Source organism: Lotus japonicus, chromosome 1, assembly GCF_012489685.1.
Source record: "Lotus japonicus ecotype B-129 chromosome 1, LjGifu_v1.2".
Lineage (NCBI taxonomy): Eukaryota > Viridiplantae > Streptophyta > Magnoliopsida > Fabales > Fabaceae > Lotus > Lotus japonicus.
In genome coordinates, this window is record NC_080041.1 from 107361677 (window position 1) to 107377568 (window position 15892).

Here is a 15892-nt window from a genome sequence, read left to right on the forward strand (position 1 = left end):
TTACTTTTGTTCTTGGGAATCTTTGTGAGCCTTGTGGTCCTTTTTCTTGGTCTTTTGGTTGGATGTCTTTAGGTTTGGGACTTTTTTTTTTCTTCTTTGGAGCTTTGCAAGAGTGGTTGTTGTTTTTTGGGTTAGATTGGTTCTGATTTTTTAATGGTCTTTTGTACCCTCTAGAGGTGGGGTTGTATATCTCTGACTTTACCCCATTAATTCTAATAATATTTTGCTTTTCAAAAATAATAAAATGAGAATTTCATCTATCTCATATTTTCTCACAGGAATTTGCTTCCTGGTTGGTGTCAAATTATCTGATGCTTATCTTCTGAATAATGGCACTCCCTGGAGTTCAAGTCGATTATTTAAACTTTCACCTTTTCTTTGCCTTGGCTCAACAAATGCAATCAAATTGGAACAAAATGTTCCTGAAGATTCTAGTTCTCACTCTTCCCTGCACTAATTCACACTCCATGGTTGTACCGAAGAATCATTATTAAAAGAAATGCCAGTAGCAATTTAGCTATCAGATAGAAATGAACAAGATTCAAATCAAGATCCAAAGATAAGAAGCTAGCAGAGATGTAACAAAAAAAAATATAGCAACTTTCAAAGTTGTCTCTTTTTATTTTTTGCAGCGAGGAAATGCCACAGCAATCATTAACTCATTATCAGCAGTTCAAAATACAACAGTAATGAAATTACAAAGACTACTTCTTCTCATCACACAAAAATGATCATGACAAAAAATATTGAAAAAAATGGAACATAACTTATGGTACCAAAATTTCCCAGACCCAACAAATATACGAGGCAAGGAATCAGATATAGGAGGATACCCAGTACTGTGTGCTTCGGCTATATTTCGAAAACTCAAAATTGTGGACTGTCATTGGGCACCTCAGAACTAGTTTGGATACCTGTTTGGCACCAGCGCAAACGGATGTCAGCACTCACTTTGAGAAAAAGTGAATGGAGTTTTTCTTATGGATTGGAATGAAATTCTGTTCACGCCATACTCAACTGATATCCAAACACAAACTTGGACTCTGCAAATGTGACACCTTAAACACAGACAAGAAAGAAACAAAGAACAGATGAATTATAAAATGGCTCATTGCTGCTAAGACTTCCTATATGAACCTGTCATTTGTGGACCAGATTTATTAGGTAGCAAAGGGAAGATTTCATGAAAGGGAAAAGCCGCAAAATTCTGAGTTTTATGTTCACTCACTCTCCACTGAGAACTTCAAAGCCAAAATCTGTACATGTCAAATAGGCCTGAACAATGAATGCCTCCATCTATCAGGTTTCATCCTCCGGTTACTTTCGCTGTTTCTCGGCTTCAACATTCGGTCTACTTCCATTCCAGACTGAAGACAAGATTGCAGCCTTTTCAAATGCCCACGGCATTGCTTGTGGTCGAAGCAATCGACATCGCTAATGTTATTACCTTCTGAATGTGTGTACCTTTCAAAGGGTGATTGCCACTTAGCTTGTAAATATGCTAAGGATCTCCATGGAGGAAGAGGCATAGAATTCTGTTTCAAAGAAGATCTAGTAGCTTCCTCCATTATACCCAAGAGTTGTTTCAGAGTGGTCAAGGAACCAACATAAACAACAGGAAGAGAACTCAGTATCCGGTCATATGAATCGACAGCTCTAGCTATTTCAAAGTGACTTCGAAAATCGATATCAATAATCAATCGCTCTGAGTTTCCAGAGTTATTGTTGACCAACACATCAATATATTCATGATCACCTGAATGACAAATTTAAACAAGCCAATATTAGCAGGCAACAAGCCAAAACGTGTTCATATCGAGCCAATGAAAACGTGGAACAATGAAAAATTCAAGACAATAACCAAAAGTTTTCCATTTCAATCTCTCAAGAGTTGCTTAACATAGTAAAAAGAAATATATCCAGACATCATAATTTATTGTTTAGCACTGCCAACCAACATAGATTCATGACTTAGGAGAACTCAGAAAAACACAAAATGGCATACCTCCAGGGACCTTGCCACTAGCCTGCCATTTAGAAGCACAAACACCGGCATCATACCCAGAAAGCCTCATCAACTTCACCAGATAAAACCTGATACAGCTAGCATAACATGGACCGGAATTCATAAATTGAAGGTTGGACTCATTCATTGATCGTATGAGAGAATGAACAACGGAAAGCAAGTCACCCTCATGTTGAGCCATCGATAGCTTACAAATCTGTGACAGGAGACATCATAGGTAGTCAGAGAAGTTGTTAAATAAATAATAGAAAGAAATCTTTCACTTGTTCAGCAAATTATAGAAAGGAAAATCTTCTTTAGTGTCTCTTTTGCTGTTTACTTCTTCGGATAAAAAACAATGTGTCAAATTGACAAGTGAGTAGAATTGCTTCCGACCAAAACTACTAGAAAACAAGATATTACATATTTCAGGTTCTCAATCAAAACCATAACTCATGAAAATATGTAAAGGGAATTGAAATACATGTGCCAAGAGTCGCAAAATGAAATATTACATACAATGCAATGTCTTCTCGAGTGAAAAAACAATTGACAGTAGAAACTGCTTCTGATCATTATTCTAGAAAACAGGAGATTACATGTAGCCGTTTCTCAATCAAACCCATAACACAAATGAAAATAGTGGGAATTGACATGCAACCATCTACATTTCATATAAACTAAGACAATGGGGGAAATGAACATGCATTCAGCTCATGGTCCGGGATACTCCATACAATCCACTCCCAATTATGGTGAGAAAGGAAACTAACGCAAGGGGATTAGCCTAGTGGTTGAGGAGGTGAATTCAATTCATTGAATATTTGGTTCAAACCTTGGGCGAGCACCAATGAGGATTAAGTAACACAACCCCAAATGCGCCAATGAGGAGGATATGCCCTTAAGATTGTCGGGGAAGGGACTGAGACTGGTCAAGAACTCAGGGTTGGTCAATGTAAACGATGACCACAGGATACCATTAATTATGAAAAAATCAACATATGTTGATGGTAATTGGTAGAAATATTAGAATACAGTAAAAGTACTCGACATCCACAATAATAGCAGATAGATGGTTATAAATATATCATTGCTGCTACGAAATGAAACCAAAAGGAAAACTTGCATTACAAGCAGAAATTATACACGACTACAAACCCGTTTGCATCAAAGCAAAACGAAAAAGACACATCCCAACGCATCAACACAGAGGCAAGATTTTTCCACGTTGACTTAAACAAGGATCAGTGTTGAGTTCGACGAAAATTCGAACAAGTACTATAATTCAAACATCAGTAAAGCAATTCTTTTTCCTTTAATACTACAATTATGCATTTTGTAAACAATTCCTTCATTAACAAGACAGACTAGGATGGGGAAGAGAAACATAGTCTGCATACAGTTATATTATATATGGCTTAGAAAATGGAATTTAGCACACAAGTGAAAAAAAAAAAATGCAGATTACTATTCTCCTAAACACAACCATTGAGATTGCCTTTTAGAAGGACTGATAGCTTGTTTGGTTGGTTCTGCAGTTGGAAAGCCTCGTAATCAATTCTAGGCAGAAGCTATAAACTATCTAGGGTTCTCATGCTTTGGTTTGTGTGCCCACAGCTTTTATGACAAAATTGTAAACAAGAGTATCTATCTAAGCAGATAAGCCTACCATAACCACCTACAGCAACTTCTAAGTTATCATTTTGAAACTTCCAAATCCATAAATTTGAAATTCTGAAGAGAACAATAAATTCTAGTTTCCATTTCTGTTTCTTAACAATTATTTTGATTGATTGATTATAAGGAAGTAATAAAAGTTTAAGGGGTTGTGTACAAAATTACCTGAATCTTCTCAGCAAGGTGAGCAAAATCAGAGAGACCCGATTCACTATCACTGCTACACCAAGATTCAGCACCACAGCTACCATTACTCTCTAAGAAATCGCTAACCATCAACGCCAAATCATGCTCGCTCTCATGGCTGAACGAGCCGCCGCCACGCCCGCCGATGCTGACCCACAAATCGCCGCCGGGTGCAACACAAACCCTGCAATCCATCCCTCCGACACAACTTCACAACCACCGCTACAAAATCAAAATTGAAATTCCGCAGATACCCATGATTTTTCTACCTCAAATTCGATGACCCAATTGAACAAACGATCGAAATTCACTAAAAAGGATCAAAATTTCAGAATTTTTATCTCGATTTTCCGACGACTTTGAATTAAAAATACAAAGTTTAATTGAATTTTTCTTTGTGTTTAATGTGAATTTTTGGTTTTTTTGATTTCAATTGTTCAGAATCTGAAAAACAGAGAAAAAATTGGCCTATCGATCCAAAAGGGGAAGAAGAAGGGACGAATGGCGAATGGGAAATTGATTCGTTTGGAAATGGAAAAAACTCGATAGATTGTGGAAGGCGAATTGTTCGGAGGAAAAGGAACGATATAAAAAGACGTTGGTGGTGTGAAATGACAACTGTGCCCCTATCTGGATTTCTTCATAGGTAGCAAAAAGTTTGTTTGCCTTTGTTTTCGGAAGAACCAAGAACTATCAAGTTGGAATTTACAAACGGTTAAATCAAATCAAAACAACTTTCTACAAAAGGTTAATTTAATTGAAAAATATATATTTTATATTTATGGTAAAAAATAGCTAAAATGAAAAATATCTAGAAGTTTGGGTTTGTAAGTAAAAGTATGTATTAGTGGGCATTGTAGAATCAAAAGGACAAACCAACTCAATTAAAAAAAAGAGTTGAAACTAAAACCAAAAAAAAGTGAAACAATTCATTAGATTGATTGGTTTACTGATTTAAAGTAAAAAACAAATTTTATGCAAATTATTGAAAGTACACTAAAACAAAAATGGAGCAATTCATTAGATTGATTGGTTTACTGATTCAAAGTTAAAAACCAATTTCATGCAAATTACTAAAAGTACACTAAAACAAAAATGAAGCAATTCATTAGATTGAGGTTTACTGCTTCAAAGTTAAAAACTAATTTCATGCACATTATTAAAAGTACACTAAAATAAAAATGGAGCAATTCATTAGATTGATTGGTTTACTGATTCAAAGTTAAACACCAATTTGCATCAAAGTTATTGAAATTACACTGGAATTATGTTGAAAATATTTTATTTTGAAAAATTCATCCTGTTCATATTGTTTATGAAAGTTTCAAAGATAACTTAATCTTTATGATAAAAAAGGATAACTAAATTTTTAATTTTTATCTCTTTGTTTTAAGTTCATCAAATAACCTAAGTTCATAAAATAAAAGAATAATAATAAATAAGTTATATTTTGTAAAATAATAAAACATTTAGTCATAAAATTTTTGTCACTATTAAATCTTGTTTAAAAGACCTCGCTCTACTATGATATGAATGTCCCTTATTTAAACATAATTAGCTGTTGTGGAAGACACATATAATCACAACAATACAAATTATAGTTAAAGTTTAAACTTATGACATCAAACATGTCATAACACCAAAATGGGTATTGTAGTAATTACAAAATAGAGGTAAGGATAACTTTCGTGGGGACCAAGTCACTTTAAATTAAATTAAATTAATTGAAAGGTTTGAATGCAAATTTACGGAAAGTGAATGAAAGCTGATTGAAACTTCCAGTGAGTCTGACATGCTCCCCAAATTACACGGCGACTTTTAATTCACATTTTTATTATTACAAAGTGATTAATATAATTGAAACTTGATTATTTTGAAATCAAGTAGAGTTGCGTATTTATTTAAACATGTCCTTATTATTAGCTAATAATTTAACGGAAAATAGAAAGAAGGTGCCAAAGACATAATTGAAGGTAATACGCACCATTTGGTAGGTCCACGCGGTGGCCTACGGCATTTTTTTTTTTTTCCTTTTTAAGACCGTGAATGAGTGTGGGACAAATGTCATTTCAGCTGGGATTGATGGCCAAAGCCAAGAAAAATAATTGTTAGACACCTGATTGGAGTATAGACAAATTTAATAAAATTAATAGGAAATAATTTGAGAAAAAATTCAATGATACGTGATTTGATATGATAGAAAGATAAAAATAAATAAAAAATAAAGTGTATAATAAAGATGGGATAATAGTAAATTCATGTATAAACTATTTTTACACAGGTTTTCAATTGTTTTTCACTATATTAGAGTATTCACGTTTTATTTAATCTTAATAAAAGAAGAAAATAATAATTTGTCTTATGTGATTGAATGTCAGTGTAAAATTTAATGAGTATATTGGACAAAAACATTTTCTTTACATATTGTTGGATCAAAAATCTATATTGAAATTTTGTGTTTATGAGATTTATATGTAATAAATTGGTGAAATCCTATGAATATTTATGAAGGGAGAAATACACACAATTGCGTTTTAGAATAGAGATCGCCGGAAATTGTCTCTTGTGGCGGCGTACGACGTAGGATGGCGGAGGAGTCAAATGTTATGTGGATCCTTTTCTCCTTATGACAGGGATCATCATGGTAGTATCTGATTTCCCAAAAGGTGAAGGATCTGGTCATAAAACGTTGTTGCAGGTGCGGTGGCTCGACGGTGTAAACCCAGATCGAAGTGAGAGTTTCAGATCTGACCCTGTGCTTCAATCTGCGGCTTTCTCCCTCTATCTTGCTCGCTTCCTTCCTCTCTCGCTCTCTTCTTCTCTTCCCCCTCTCACGATTTCTCTTTCCCCCTCTCCACCGTAATTGTTGGTCTTCCTTTCCCGCTATCAGAAACTTCGATTCAGCGTCCACGACGATGGATGTCAAAACCCAAGCCTATGCGATTTTGGAATCGCTTCCTTTTTGCAGAACGAGAAGTACCGAGTCTATGCTCTGGTTCTGCAGCACCGAGTTTTTCAACTCCTCCCTCTTCTCTATCTTACTGAGAATCAAATCCAGCGCCTGACATAGAATTAACCCTGGAGATCTTAATCAAATCCCCTTAATGATCTATCATAAGGAGATGGTTTTGAATTTGATATTGGATGATGAAGATTAATGGCGGTTGAGGGTGGCAATCCAGATTGATGGAGATGATGGGGTGAAGAAAAATGTTGGGGTTTGTAAGGATGCAGATGAATCGGTGATGATGAGGGAGTATTATTGTAATTGTAATTTTCTTTTAGTTTGTTAGTTTTTATTTAATTGATTTTGAAGATAATTTTCTCTGATAGAAAATGTTGTTATTTTTTTATGCAGTTTTATTAAAGTTTTAAATTATTTTCCATATTATTTTCCTATGTGTAATTAAAAAATAAAAAACCGGCTAATTAACTAACATGTAAGCGTTTACTTACAAGCTGGCATGCCACCTAAGTGGTCAACATGGTCAAAGGGTAAAAACCAAACGGTTTACTAGTAAAGGGATGAAAACCATCAGAAAATTAATTGAGGGACGGAAGCCAAAATTTCGCTATAGTTCAAGGATGAAAAGAATATTTAACCCTTCTTGTTTTTACCTATGTAAGGCCCAAGTTTTAACGCTTTGGATAAGTGAATAAAATAAAAGAGTTTATTTGATTAAGATAAATTTGTGAAGGAAAAAGGTTCAGGAAAAGTCCAAGAATTTATCGAAAAACCGATAAGAGTTATAGCACGACTAACATACGCTTAATCCTAGGTCAAAGGTATTAGTGAATAGTTAATTTACGCTTTAGGACATGATGGAAACTAATTCCAAAAATCCTCAGAGAAATGTTAGAACTTCTCTTTTCCGTCCTTAAACAATTATTTCGATGCGAAATCCTGGAAAGTACGAACGTCAAATTCCAATTCTCGGAAGTTTGCCGAAACGGAATCCCTGATAGTTCGAGAAACCTAAGATCGACAGACGATGAAGATTTTTTCTATTCGGAGCTGCAAATGAAGATTCCACCCGCGTTCTCCTATTTCTCTCGTCATTCCCAATCTTTCTTCAGAAGGAAGTTTTCTCATCCGACGATCACTGCAAAAAGTAGTTTTTCGGGATAAACCGACTTACACCGACTTATGCCGATTTTGGATCTTTTGGTTTAACTCCAAGAATCCTTTTCTGAGTTCTGGAATTCTGTCGCCAGAACCTATCTTAGAATGCGCAGAGGAACGCGCAGGAAAAATCGGAATCGCAAAAAAATCATTTTTCCGCATTTTCCAAAATCTATAAATAGCTCAAAAATTAGATTTTTGCCAAAAAAATCACCCATTCCCTCCCCCAAAAACCGTGAGCAGCTAGAGAGAAAGAGAGGATCCGGATTTTCGCGAATCTTTGCCCGTTTTCTTCACCGATCGTTGCTAATCGAAGACCTTGAGGTAGGTAAACTATATCTCACTTCTGATCGTCAGATCTGTCGACTTTTTCTATGTTTTTCTGAGCTCAAAGTTTGGAGCTTTTTGTAAAATTGTCCAAATAGCTTGATTTCAGTGTCTAAACTTCTTCCCTGCATGCTCCTGAGCGTGTTCTGCGGATTAGATTTTGTCAAATGTCGACGAAATGCCGCCGGGATCAATTTCTACCTTAAATACCCATTTTTCGGTAAAGTCGCAACCTTTAAGCTCTAATCTATCGACTTGGCTTAGTGCTAGTAGGATTTGTCGTCATAAACGTCGTTGTGGACGTCTCCATCCAATCTGTTTTTCAAAAATCCAATTTTGAAATTTTGAGCTAAAAATAATGACCAAACTACCCCTATATCAGTTTTCGATCCGAAAATTTTTCCGAGCTTAGAACCGTCTTAGTTACGGCGTATGTTAACCTAGGAACCAAGTTTGATCGAAGAAAAATCGACCCTCCCAATTAAGGAAAGTGGCCGAGAGCTATACCAAGGGGGGAGGAAATCCGACTTTTTCGAAAACTTGTCTTAACGCGTTAGATTGTCGTACCACAGAGTTTGTAATGTACCGTGTAACCCTAGGACTTATTGCTTGCTGAGTTTCTGACTCAATGTGTTGATTTCTGTGATTTTGGCTTAAGGTTCTTTTGAGGAGTTTCCTGGAGATCAAGGCGAGGAACGTGAAGGAGGTTGTGAGGAAAACGCTGGAGGAGTTACAGGTGAGGGCTACTATCTGAATTACTAGATAATGCTTTAGGTGTCGATGAAATTCGACTTGATTTATGTGTTATGCACCTAATTGCTAAATGTCTGAAATGATTTCTGAGGCTTCGGCCGCACTTGTTGAGTACTTGATGCCATGATATTGTGTGCTAAATGATTCACATGCTATGTGCTACATGGTTAACTTAGGATGTGTTGGAATATGCTGTTTATGCCTATTGGTTGAGCTGTTTCATGATGCTATTCCACTCGTGCCTATGTTTCTGGAAAGTGAGGATTACGGGCAAGTCATGCCGAATTTTTATGAGATTTTGAGAGAGTTTGAAAGGACGAACGAAGTTCGGACCTTGTTATATTTTAATGGATCGAGACCTTCTCAGAAATTAATTGGGATTAGGGGATCCCTGAAACTCATAGGAAGTATCATAAGACTAAACGAAATCTATTTTCTCAAAGAAAATTCATAAGACATTAATCAATCTCTAAACCCCTTGAACAATGATAACAACTTTAGATAAGAGCTTAGAGCCTGAATATTAGTCTTGGAGATATGATAAGTGTCGTCGAGTCCAAGTTTTGAGGAACTTACAAGTTTTCGAGTATGTTGATACTCTTTTCGCTCGATGAGTAGTTTATTGTTTGGCTATCTAAAGTTTAGCCGGAGACTATAAGTTTCCAAGTACTTCGGTACCTTTTCGCTCGATGAGCAGTTTATTGATTGGCTATCTAAAGTTTAGCCGGGAACCATGAGTTCCAAAGTATCTTCTTCTTCTTTTGATTAATTCATTTTGTCGCAGAATCGACGTTTGCCTTAGGGTAGGCTTTTTAGAGACAATAAGTTAGCTAGAACATGTGACGACGTGTCGAGTGAGGTCGGAGACGTTGTTTGGCTAATCACTTGCATTCATGCACTCATTTTGAGGTTAATACACGGCGTGATACCGGACCTCGGTGGATTCCAAAATGGTCATAAGACCCGGATTTCCATATTTAGGACACTACGGTGGTCCTTAGTAGCAGACGGAATGGCAGACCTACGGGTTCACTGCTGATCTGACTACTTTTGTGTGGTGTAAGAGGCGCCCGAGCGGAATGGTCCCACTTTGGCCGGTGTTAGGGCTGACTCGATGGTGTCCATCCTTCTTCCGGAATGCATTTTGTTACCCAGCATTGCATTTCATGCAACATACATGCTGACTTAGTTGCTGAGTGTGATTGGTACCTGTTTATCCTACTTGAGGCATGCTAATTGTTATTATGATCTTTATATTCATTGTGATATATGCAACCCTAGGATGTTATCCCTAAACGTATAAGCCTGAGAGGCTAAATAATTATTACCCTATATATCTGGTTTTATTATTTATATAATTCTTTGGAGTTGACCCTCGCGTCTTCTGTGTGTGTTTGGGCGGACTACGCCATTGTCAGTTGAGTATGGCGGACCGGTTCACGATGGTTCACCCTTCAGGGGAAACTAGGTTGAAGAAGCTTGATCAGGAGGACTACGGTTCAGGGGTGGTCGACCCCGCTGGCCACCGAGCAACTTACTCGAGATGGGATTAGTGTAGGAGTAGTGTCGATGCTCTGACCGTCATGCTTCAGTTTTGGGGACAGGGTAGTTTCCTACCGGTAGCTTTTTGTGTGGTTTCCTATGGAGATCACAGAGAGCTGGTTGGATTTAGGGGGTCTTTTCTTAGGCCGCTGGGCCAACTTGTTCTCAGATTTTGAGGTTTAGTGTTGCGGACACAGTATTTTTACCTTGGTTTGTACTTTTGCCTACGGGCGTTACTCTCTTTTTCTTTCCGTCACTGGAGGTTTACTCGTGACGTGGTTTACAACTTACAGTGGGGGCTGTAATCATATTGTATATTAGTTCTGTTATCTTCGTTTTAGAGTTTCATCTCTTTCTGTCTTTACTTACATTATCGAAAAAAAATAATTCACGTTTTTCCGCTTAAGTTATTTCTTTGGTTACTAAAGTGACGCCACCGAAATCGGGGTGTTACAACCTATGTAGCTGATACTATTGTGTATTTGGGCGCCACCCCTTATGCCTTTTAGTCAAAGTATTTGGCCTATAAAAAAATAGGAAAAATTTAACCTTCACAAGTAAAAACTTGTGTAAGGTTACACATGTAGCTTTTGACCTGCAATAGGAAGTTTAAAAAAAAATTAAAATACATATTTTCTTAATTAAACATTTACCTTTTAATTAATTTCAAAAATTTATTTTATCTTAATTTGTTCTTTTTCTCTCTCCTTCACCAGAAAATATTTTCATCAACAGAAACCCATTAATCCCCCATCTTCTCCTACAAGCACAAAACCCTAGCTGCCACCTCCTCCATCTCTCCCATGGTCTAGCCGCCACCACCACCTCCTTGGCCTTGCCGTCACACCACCTCCTTCTACCCCATGACCCCGTTTCCTTCCTTCTCAACCGCACCACCACCTCTTCTCCTTCTTTCCTCCACAAAACAGCTCCGCCGCCACGCTCCTCGCCGGTTCCAGCGTCGATCGCTCTAGATCTGAAGAGGGGAGGACCAACCACCACCACAAGCACCAGATCGGTGGTAGGTTGGGGTTGCCGTGATTGGTTGTTGTTGTGGACTGGGGAAGACGAGTGGATGGCATGCAAGGAGGGCCGACACGGCGTGGCACCGGCACCGCGCAACTGCCACCGCGTCGTCCAGCGCACGCGCGGCCTCGTCCAGCACCGCTTCATCGCACCACCGCCACCATCCCTTCTCTCTCTAGGTTCAGATCACCAAGTTCGCACTTTTTCTGGTGTTGCGATTTTGGGTTTCTGCGGTTGGGTGGAGAGGCATATCGGACGGTGACGGGATCTCCATCTTCAGCGCGTGGAACATCTGGATGATTAATATACCAGGTTCCTCTTGCTTCCAGATCTGTTGCTTCAAACTACCAAGTTCCTCCTTGGTGTTGTTGGTATCAAGCTTCTCAATCTCTCTCGATCTTTCTTTCTTCCAGATCTGTTGCTTCAATTGTTGTTACTGGGTGATGAATTTCTCAGATCTGTAATCATTTTTCTTTGTTTTGAGCAACACATTCATGTAAAGATCTAACCCCTTTTTTCTGGGTTCAAGCTTTGTATTTCTGTAATTTATATTGATTTAGCAAAACAATTATGATACTGGAGAGCAGGTTTAATGTTATATGTTCTTCCTCTGTAACGGTATATTCAAAATTTTCACTATCAAAATTTAGCAAAATTTTTATGTTCTTCCTCTGGGTTATTTTGTTTCAGATCTGTTATGTTGATGATGATGAACAATTCAAGTTTAATAGATTAATTAACTTAATTAAAATTATCACAAGTTAATTATTGTAATTAATAAATATGTATTTTTATTTATATTTTAAAAACCGGCGAAACCTCCTATTACAGGTCAAAAGTCACTTGTGCAACCTTACACAAGCATTCAATTGTGCACCGTAAATTCCTCCATTCTCAAAAAAATAGCTTATGGCCCAGTTTGGAAGAGCTTATTTGAGCTTATCTGACAGCATAAGCTCTTATGCCAGTGTTTGTGAGAGCTTATGCAAACAGCTTATGACATACCATAAGCTATTTTCAGCTTATTTTCATAAGCTACTCAGGATAGCTTATGAAAAACAGCTTATGCTTATATACAGCTTATTTTTAATTTATTTAAATAAATTTTTAAAAATAGCTTATGAATAAGCGCTTATGTCATAAGCGCTTATGACCATAAGTGCTTAATTAAGTTGTTTTTCCAAACGGGGCCTATATATGTTCAATAATAAACTTTACCTTAAGTATATATCAACATTCAACAAATATTAACGACTAAAAACACTCGGGGGAAAAGCACACGGGTAATAAATGATTTTAGTTTCAAATAGGAGTTTTTCAACCCCCACTTTGAAATGGATCAGGTCGCACTTCACATTGCAACTAGTTTGATTGGATTGCTATAGTAACGCTAAAAATTAAAGTTGGGTCCATACTCTATCCGTTCAGCAGAAAACCAAAACAAAGGAAAAGTCTTTGTCTAGAGTTCATAGATTCATAATAGCAGAAACAAAAGAGAGAAAAAGCTCATGAAAGTGGGCATCTCATACATGCACGGAATTTCATGATGGCAATGGGCAAGAATTAGATATGCATCACATAATTCTATAATAGTAAATCGTTGAAGTACAAGTGTGTGTGTGTGTGAATGAAAGAATTCATACATAAAAAGTAAGGGTTCAACAGATTATAAAGTAAAAGAAATTACATACTTCACATACTTTATTAATGTCTGAAGGTTTTGTGATGAATGTATGTAGATGATGTTTAAACACTTGCTTTTAATCCAATATATGGTCAACTCTAAATCCCCCTTATAAGAGCCATCAAATTATGAGAGTACTCTCATATTCTGCTGCTCCCTTCCAACATAAATAACACTCACATACTTATGGTTCACAATCTTTTCATGTGAAAAATATTTCATGTTAATTAAAGTTGCGTGCTTATATCTCGCACATATATTAAATATCTTGCATTTTGATGTCAGCTCTTCGCTACCAAGACTATAATATGTTTCAAGAGTCTGGTTGTTCACCTATTAAATTGGTAAGTGAGATAAGTATTAGAACGTCATATGCATGAAGAGTTGCCATAAACTTCATTTTCTTGTTTAGAAGAATGAATTTTCAAAATTTTTGTTGAAGTTTACCATCAATACACACCATCACTTTGAAATGGGATACAAGATATCGAAAACTAATATCCGTTATTAATTTTTTGGTGTAAGATATGTGTCCTTCTCTAGAAGTGATTTTGTTCCCGCCGGTAACATCCACATCGTGGTAGGGTTAGCTCTACCAGCGGAGGTTTTATCTATCCACAAGACTCGAACCGATATCTTACTTAAAGTGAATTAAATATGTAACACTTGAACCGACCGACCGTTGTTATATTTGTTATTAATTTAATTAAGCATGTTTATCTAATTCATTACCCCATAAGAAAAAAGATATGACACCAGAATTATCAATAAATTAAGATCAAGAAAAAAATTAACGAACTCTTATTCCTTATTCTATTATGTCAACAGATAATATTAACTGTAATTTTTGACAAATTAAATACATAACGTCTTTAGTATTTTCCTCTAATGATTCCCTGTTTTTTTGTCTATCCTTTAATGGTTCCTTTTAAATAAGACAATTTTGTCTTTTTTTTAAGAGGGCAGGGTGGAATCATTTAAAATTGACAACTAACAATCGTTCCATTACTATGTTATCTAGTCTAAGGTTTCTAATATCTTGTTTACCTCGTAATAAGCACATACCTAGGGTTTCCATTTAAATTTCTAAAGTTACACTCTCAAGCAGAGAAAAAACGCTAAAGGTTGTAAGGCGAAAAAAGAAACCTCCAACAACCAAGATCCCGACTAAAACCCCAACTGAGAAAACCTATCACCAAAAAACCACTAAAAAGCCAACAGAGCCACCATAGATACAACTAAATACACATAAAACAAACCCCAACAGACTCGAAAACACCTCACTAGGAACCTCCGTAAAGCCTCGAATGGTTAGCAACGAGGTGATCAGCAAGACTAAGGATGTTGGTGATTTTAGTATCATCAATGGATTTTAGTAGTAATGCGATTTATTGTAGGCCGATGCGATTATGCGTTAAGCTCGGAAACGAATTAGGGTAGTGCGGAGTGCACGCTTGTTGAACCAACGCATAATTGACCGCGATTAGATTGCAGGGTTCCAAGGGGCGGAGCCCCTGGCTGAAACAAACTCCTTTATAAGGAGTCATTTGGCCTCAGTTTTTGACACAGAAAACAAAAACCGATATTTCTCTCTACATTCCTGATCTGTTCTCATTTTCCTGAAGCAGATTGTTCTTCAAGAATTATCCCAACAAGGATTTCGTGAACCCAGGCAAGAATAGGGTCGAAATACTTTGTTCGGAAAGTGTACGAACACGATTCTTCGAAGTTATCCAGGATTATCATACCCAAATTTCTAACAAAGGATGGCTTCCTCATCAGAACCTTCCGGGAAGACTCCAAATTGTTTGACAATGAAGTAATTCCTGCGAGCTCTCGTCAAAGCACCCTCGTAACCACGGGCTTCAGGGAGAATTAGAGGAGAGCTCTAGACCAGCGAATCCACAACCCTCAGATTCTCTACGACCTCCTCGATCGAAGCTCCTTCTTGAGGTTGCAGCTCTGCAGTAGGGGTCTTCCTTGGTCGCCCTCTTCGCCGTCGTTCCGTCAACATACCCACCTCAGCCGCCATTGAGCCAGCGCCAGCACCAACACGAACAGGAGAAGGAGAGGAAGACGACCCGGGAAACCCCAAGCAAACACCAGAAACAGACCCAATAAGACTCACTGCCACTTCGGGAAACAAAACTTCAATGGGGTTTCTCCTCACACCATCAACCCACTCAAAACCGCCACCCCTGCCAGAGGAGACGATCTCCGGGAACAACAGCGGCTCCGGCAAGCCTAGATAGGGGAAGAACGAAGCAAACTTGAAATCATCAGCCCTTCATCAGCGGAAAAGACCCCCTCTCATCGCTCCTTCAAAGCTCCACCCTCATTGGACCGAAAAGACCCAAACAAATCTGGAGCATTGCCGAGTCTATCCTCTGATCGCCACGCCCTGCTCTCAGAAACTTCGCGAGAACCACACAAAGGATCGAACCTCTCATCAGAACCCCGTTGAACAGATTGATAGCCATGGAAGCCACATCCAGAGACGAGTAACAGACAAACCCGAATCGGAATGCCCTTCCAATCCTTTTCTGCTTTTGGACGAAAACGTTCAACA

The 15892-nt window shown here is 37.6% G+C and overlaps 1 protein-coding gene across 1 annotated transcript; it reads right to left on the reverse strand.

Moving 5' to 3' along the window:
* Positions 1-592: 592 nt before the first annotated feature.
* On the reverse strand, positions 593-4442 carry LOC130728918 (uncharacterized). Its single transcript, XM_057580497.1, has 3 exons — positions 3848-4442; positions 2006-2222; positions 593-1756 (listed from the first exon to the last, which is right to left on the reverse strand). Exons 1-3 carry the CDS (start codon positions 4061-4063, stop codon positions 1266-1268), a joined length of 924 nt encoding a protein of 307 aa, XP_057436480.1. The 5' UTR covers positions 4064-4442; the 3' UTR covers positions 593-1265.
* Positions 4443-15892: the final 11450 nt, after the last annotated feature.

What these genes read in the sequence shown, in the direction of transcription:
- LOC130728918 (XM_057580497.1), bottom strand. Translation starts at nt 4,063, where the DNA reads ATGGATTGCAGGGTTTGTGTTGCACCCGGCGGCGATTTGTGGGTCAGC. An exon ending in ACCTTGCTGAGAAGATTCAG is followed by an intron (nt 2,223 to 3,847) that starts GTAATTTTGTAC and finishes CTCCTGTCACAG; the next exon opens with ATTTGTAAGCTATCGATGGC. An exon ending in TAGTGGCAAGGTCCCTGGAG is followed by an intron (nt 1,757 to 2,005) that starts GTATGCCATTTT and finishes TTTGTCATTCAG; the next exon opens with GTGATCATGAATATATTGAT.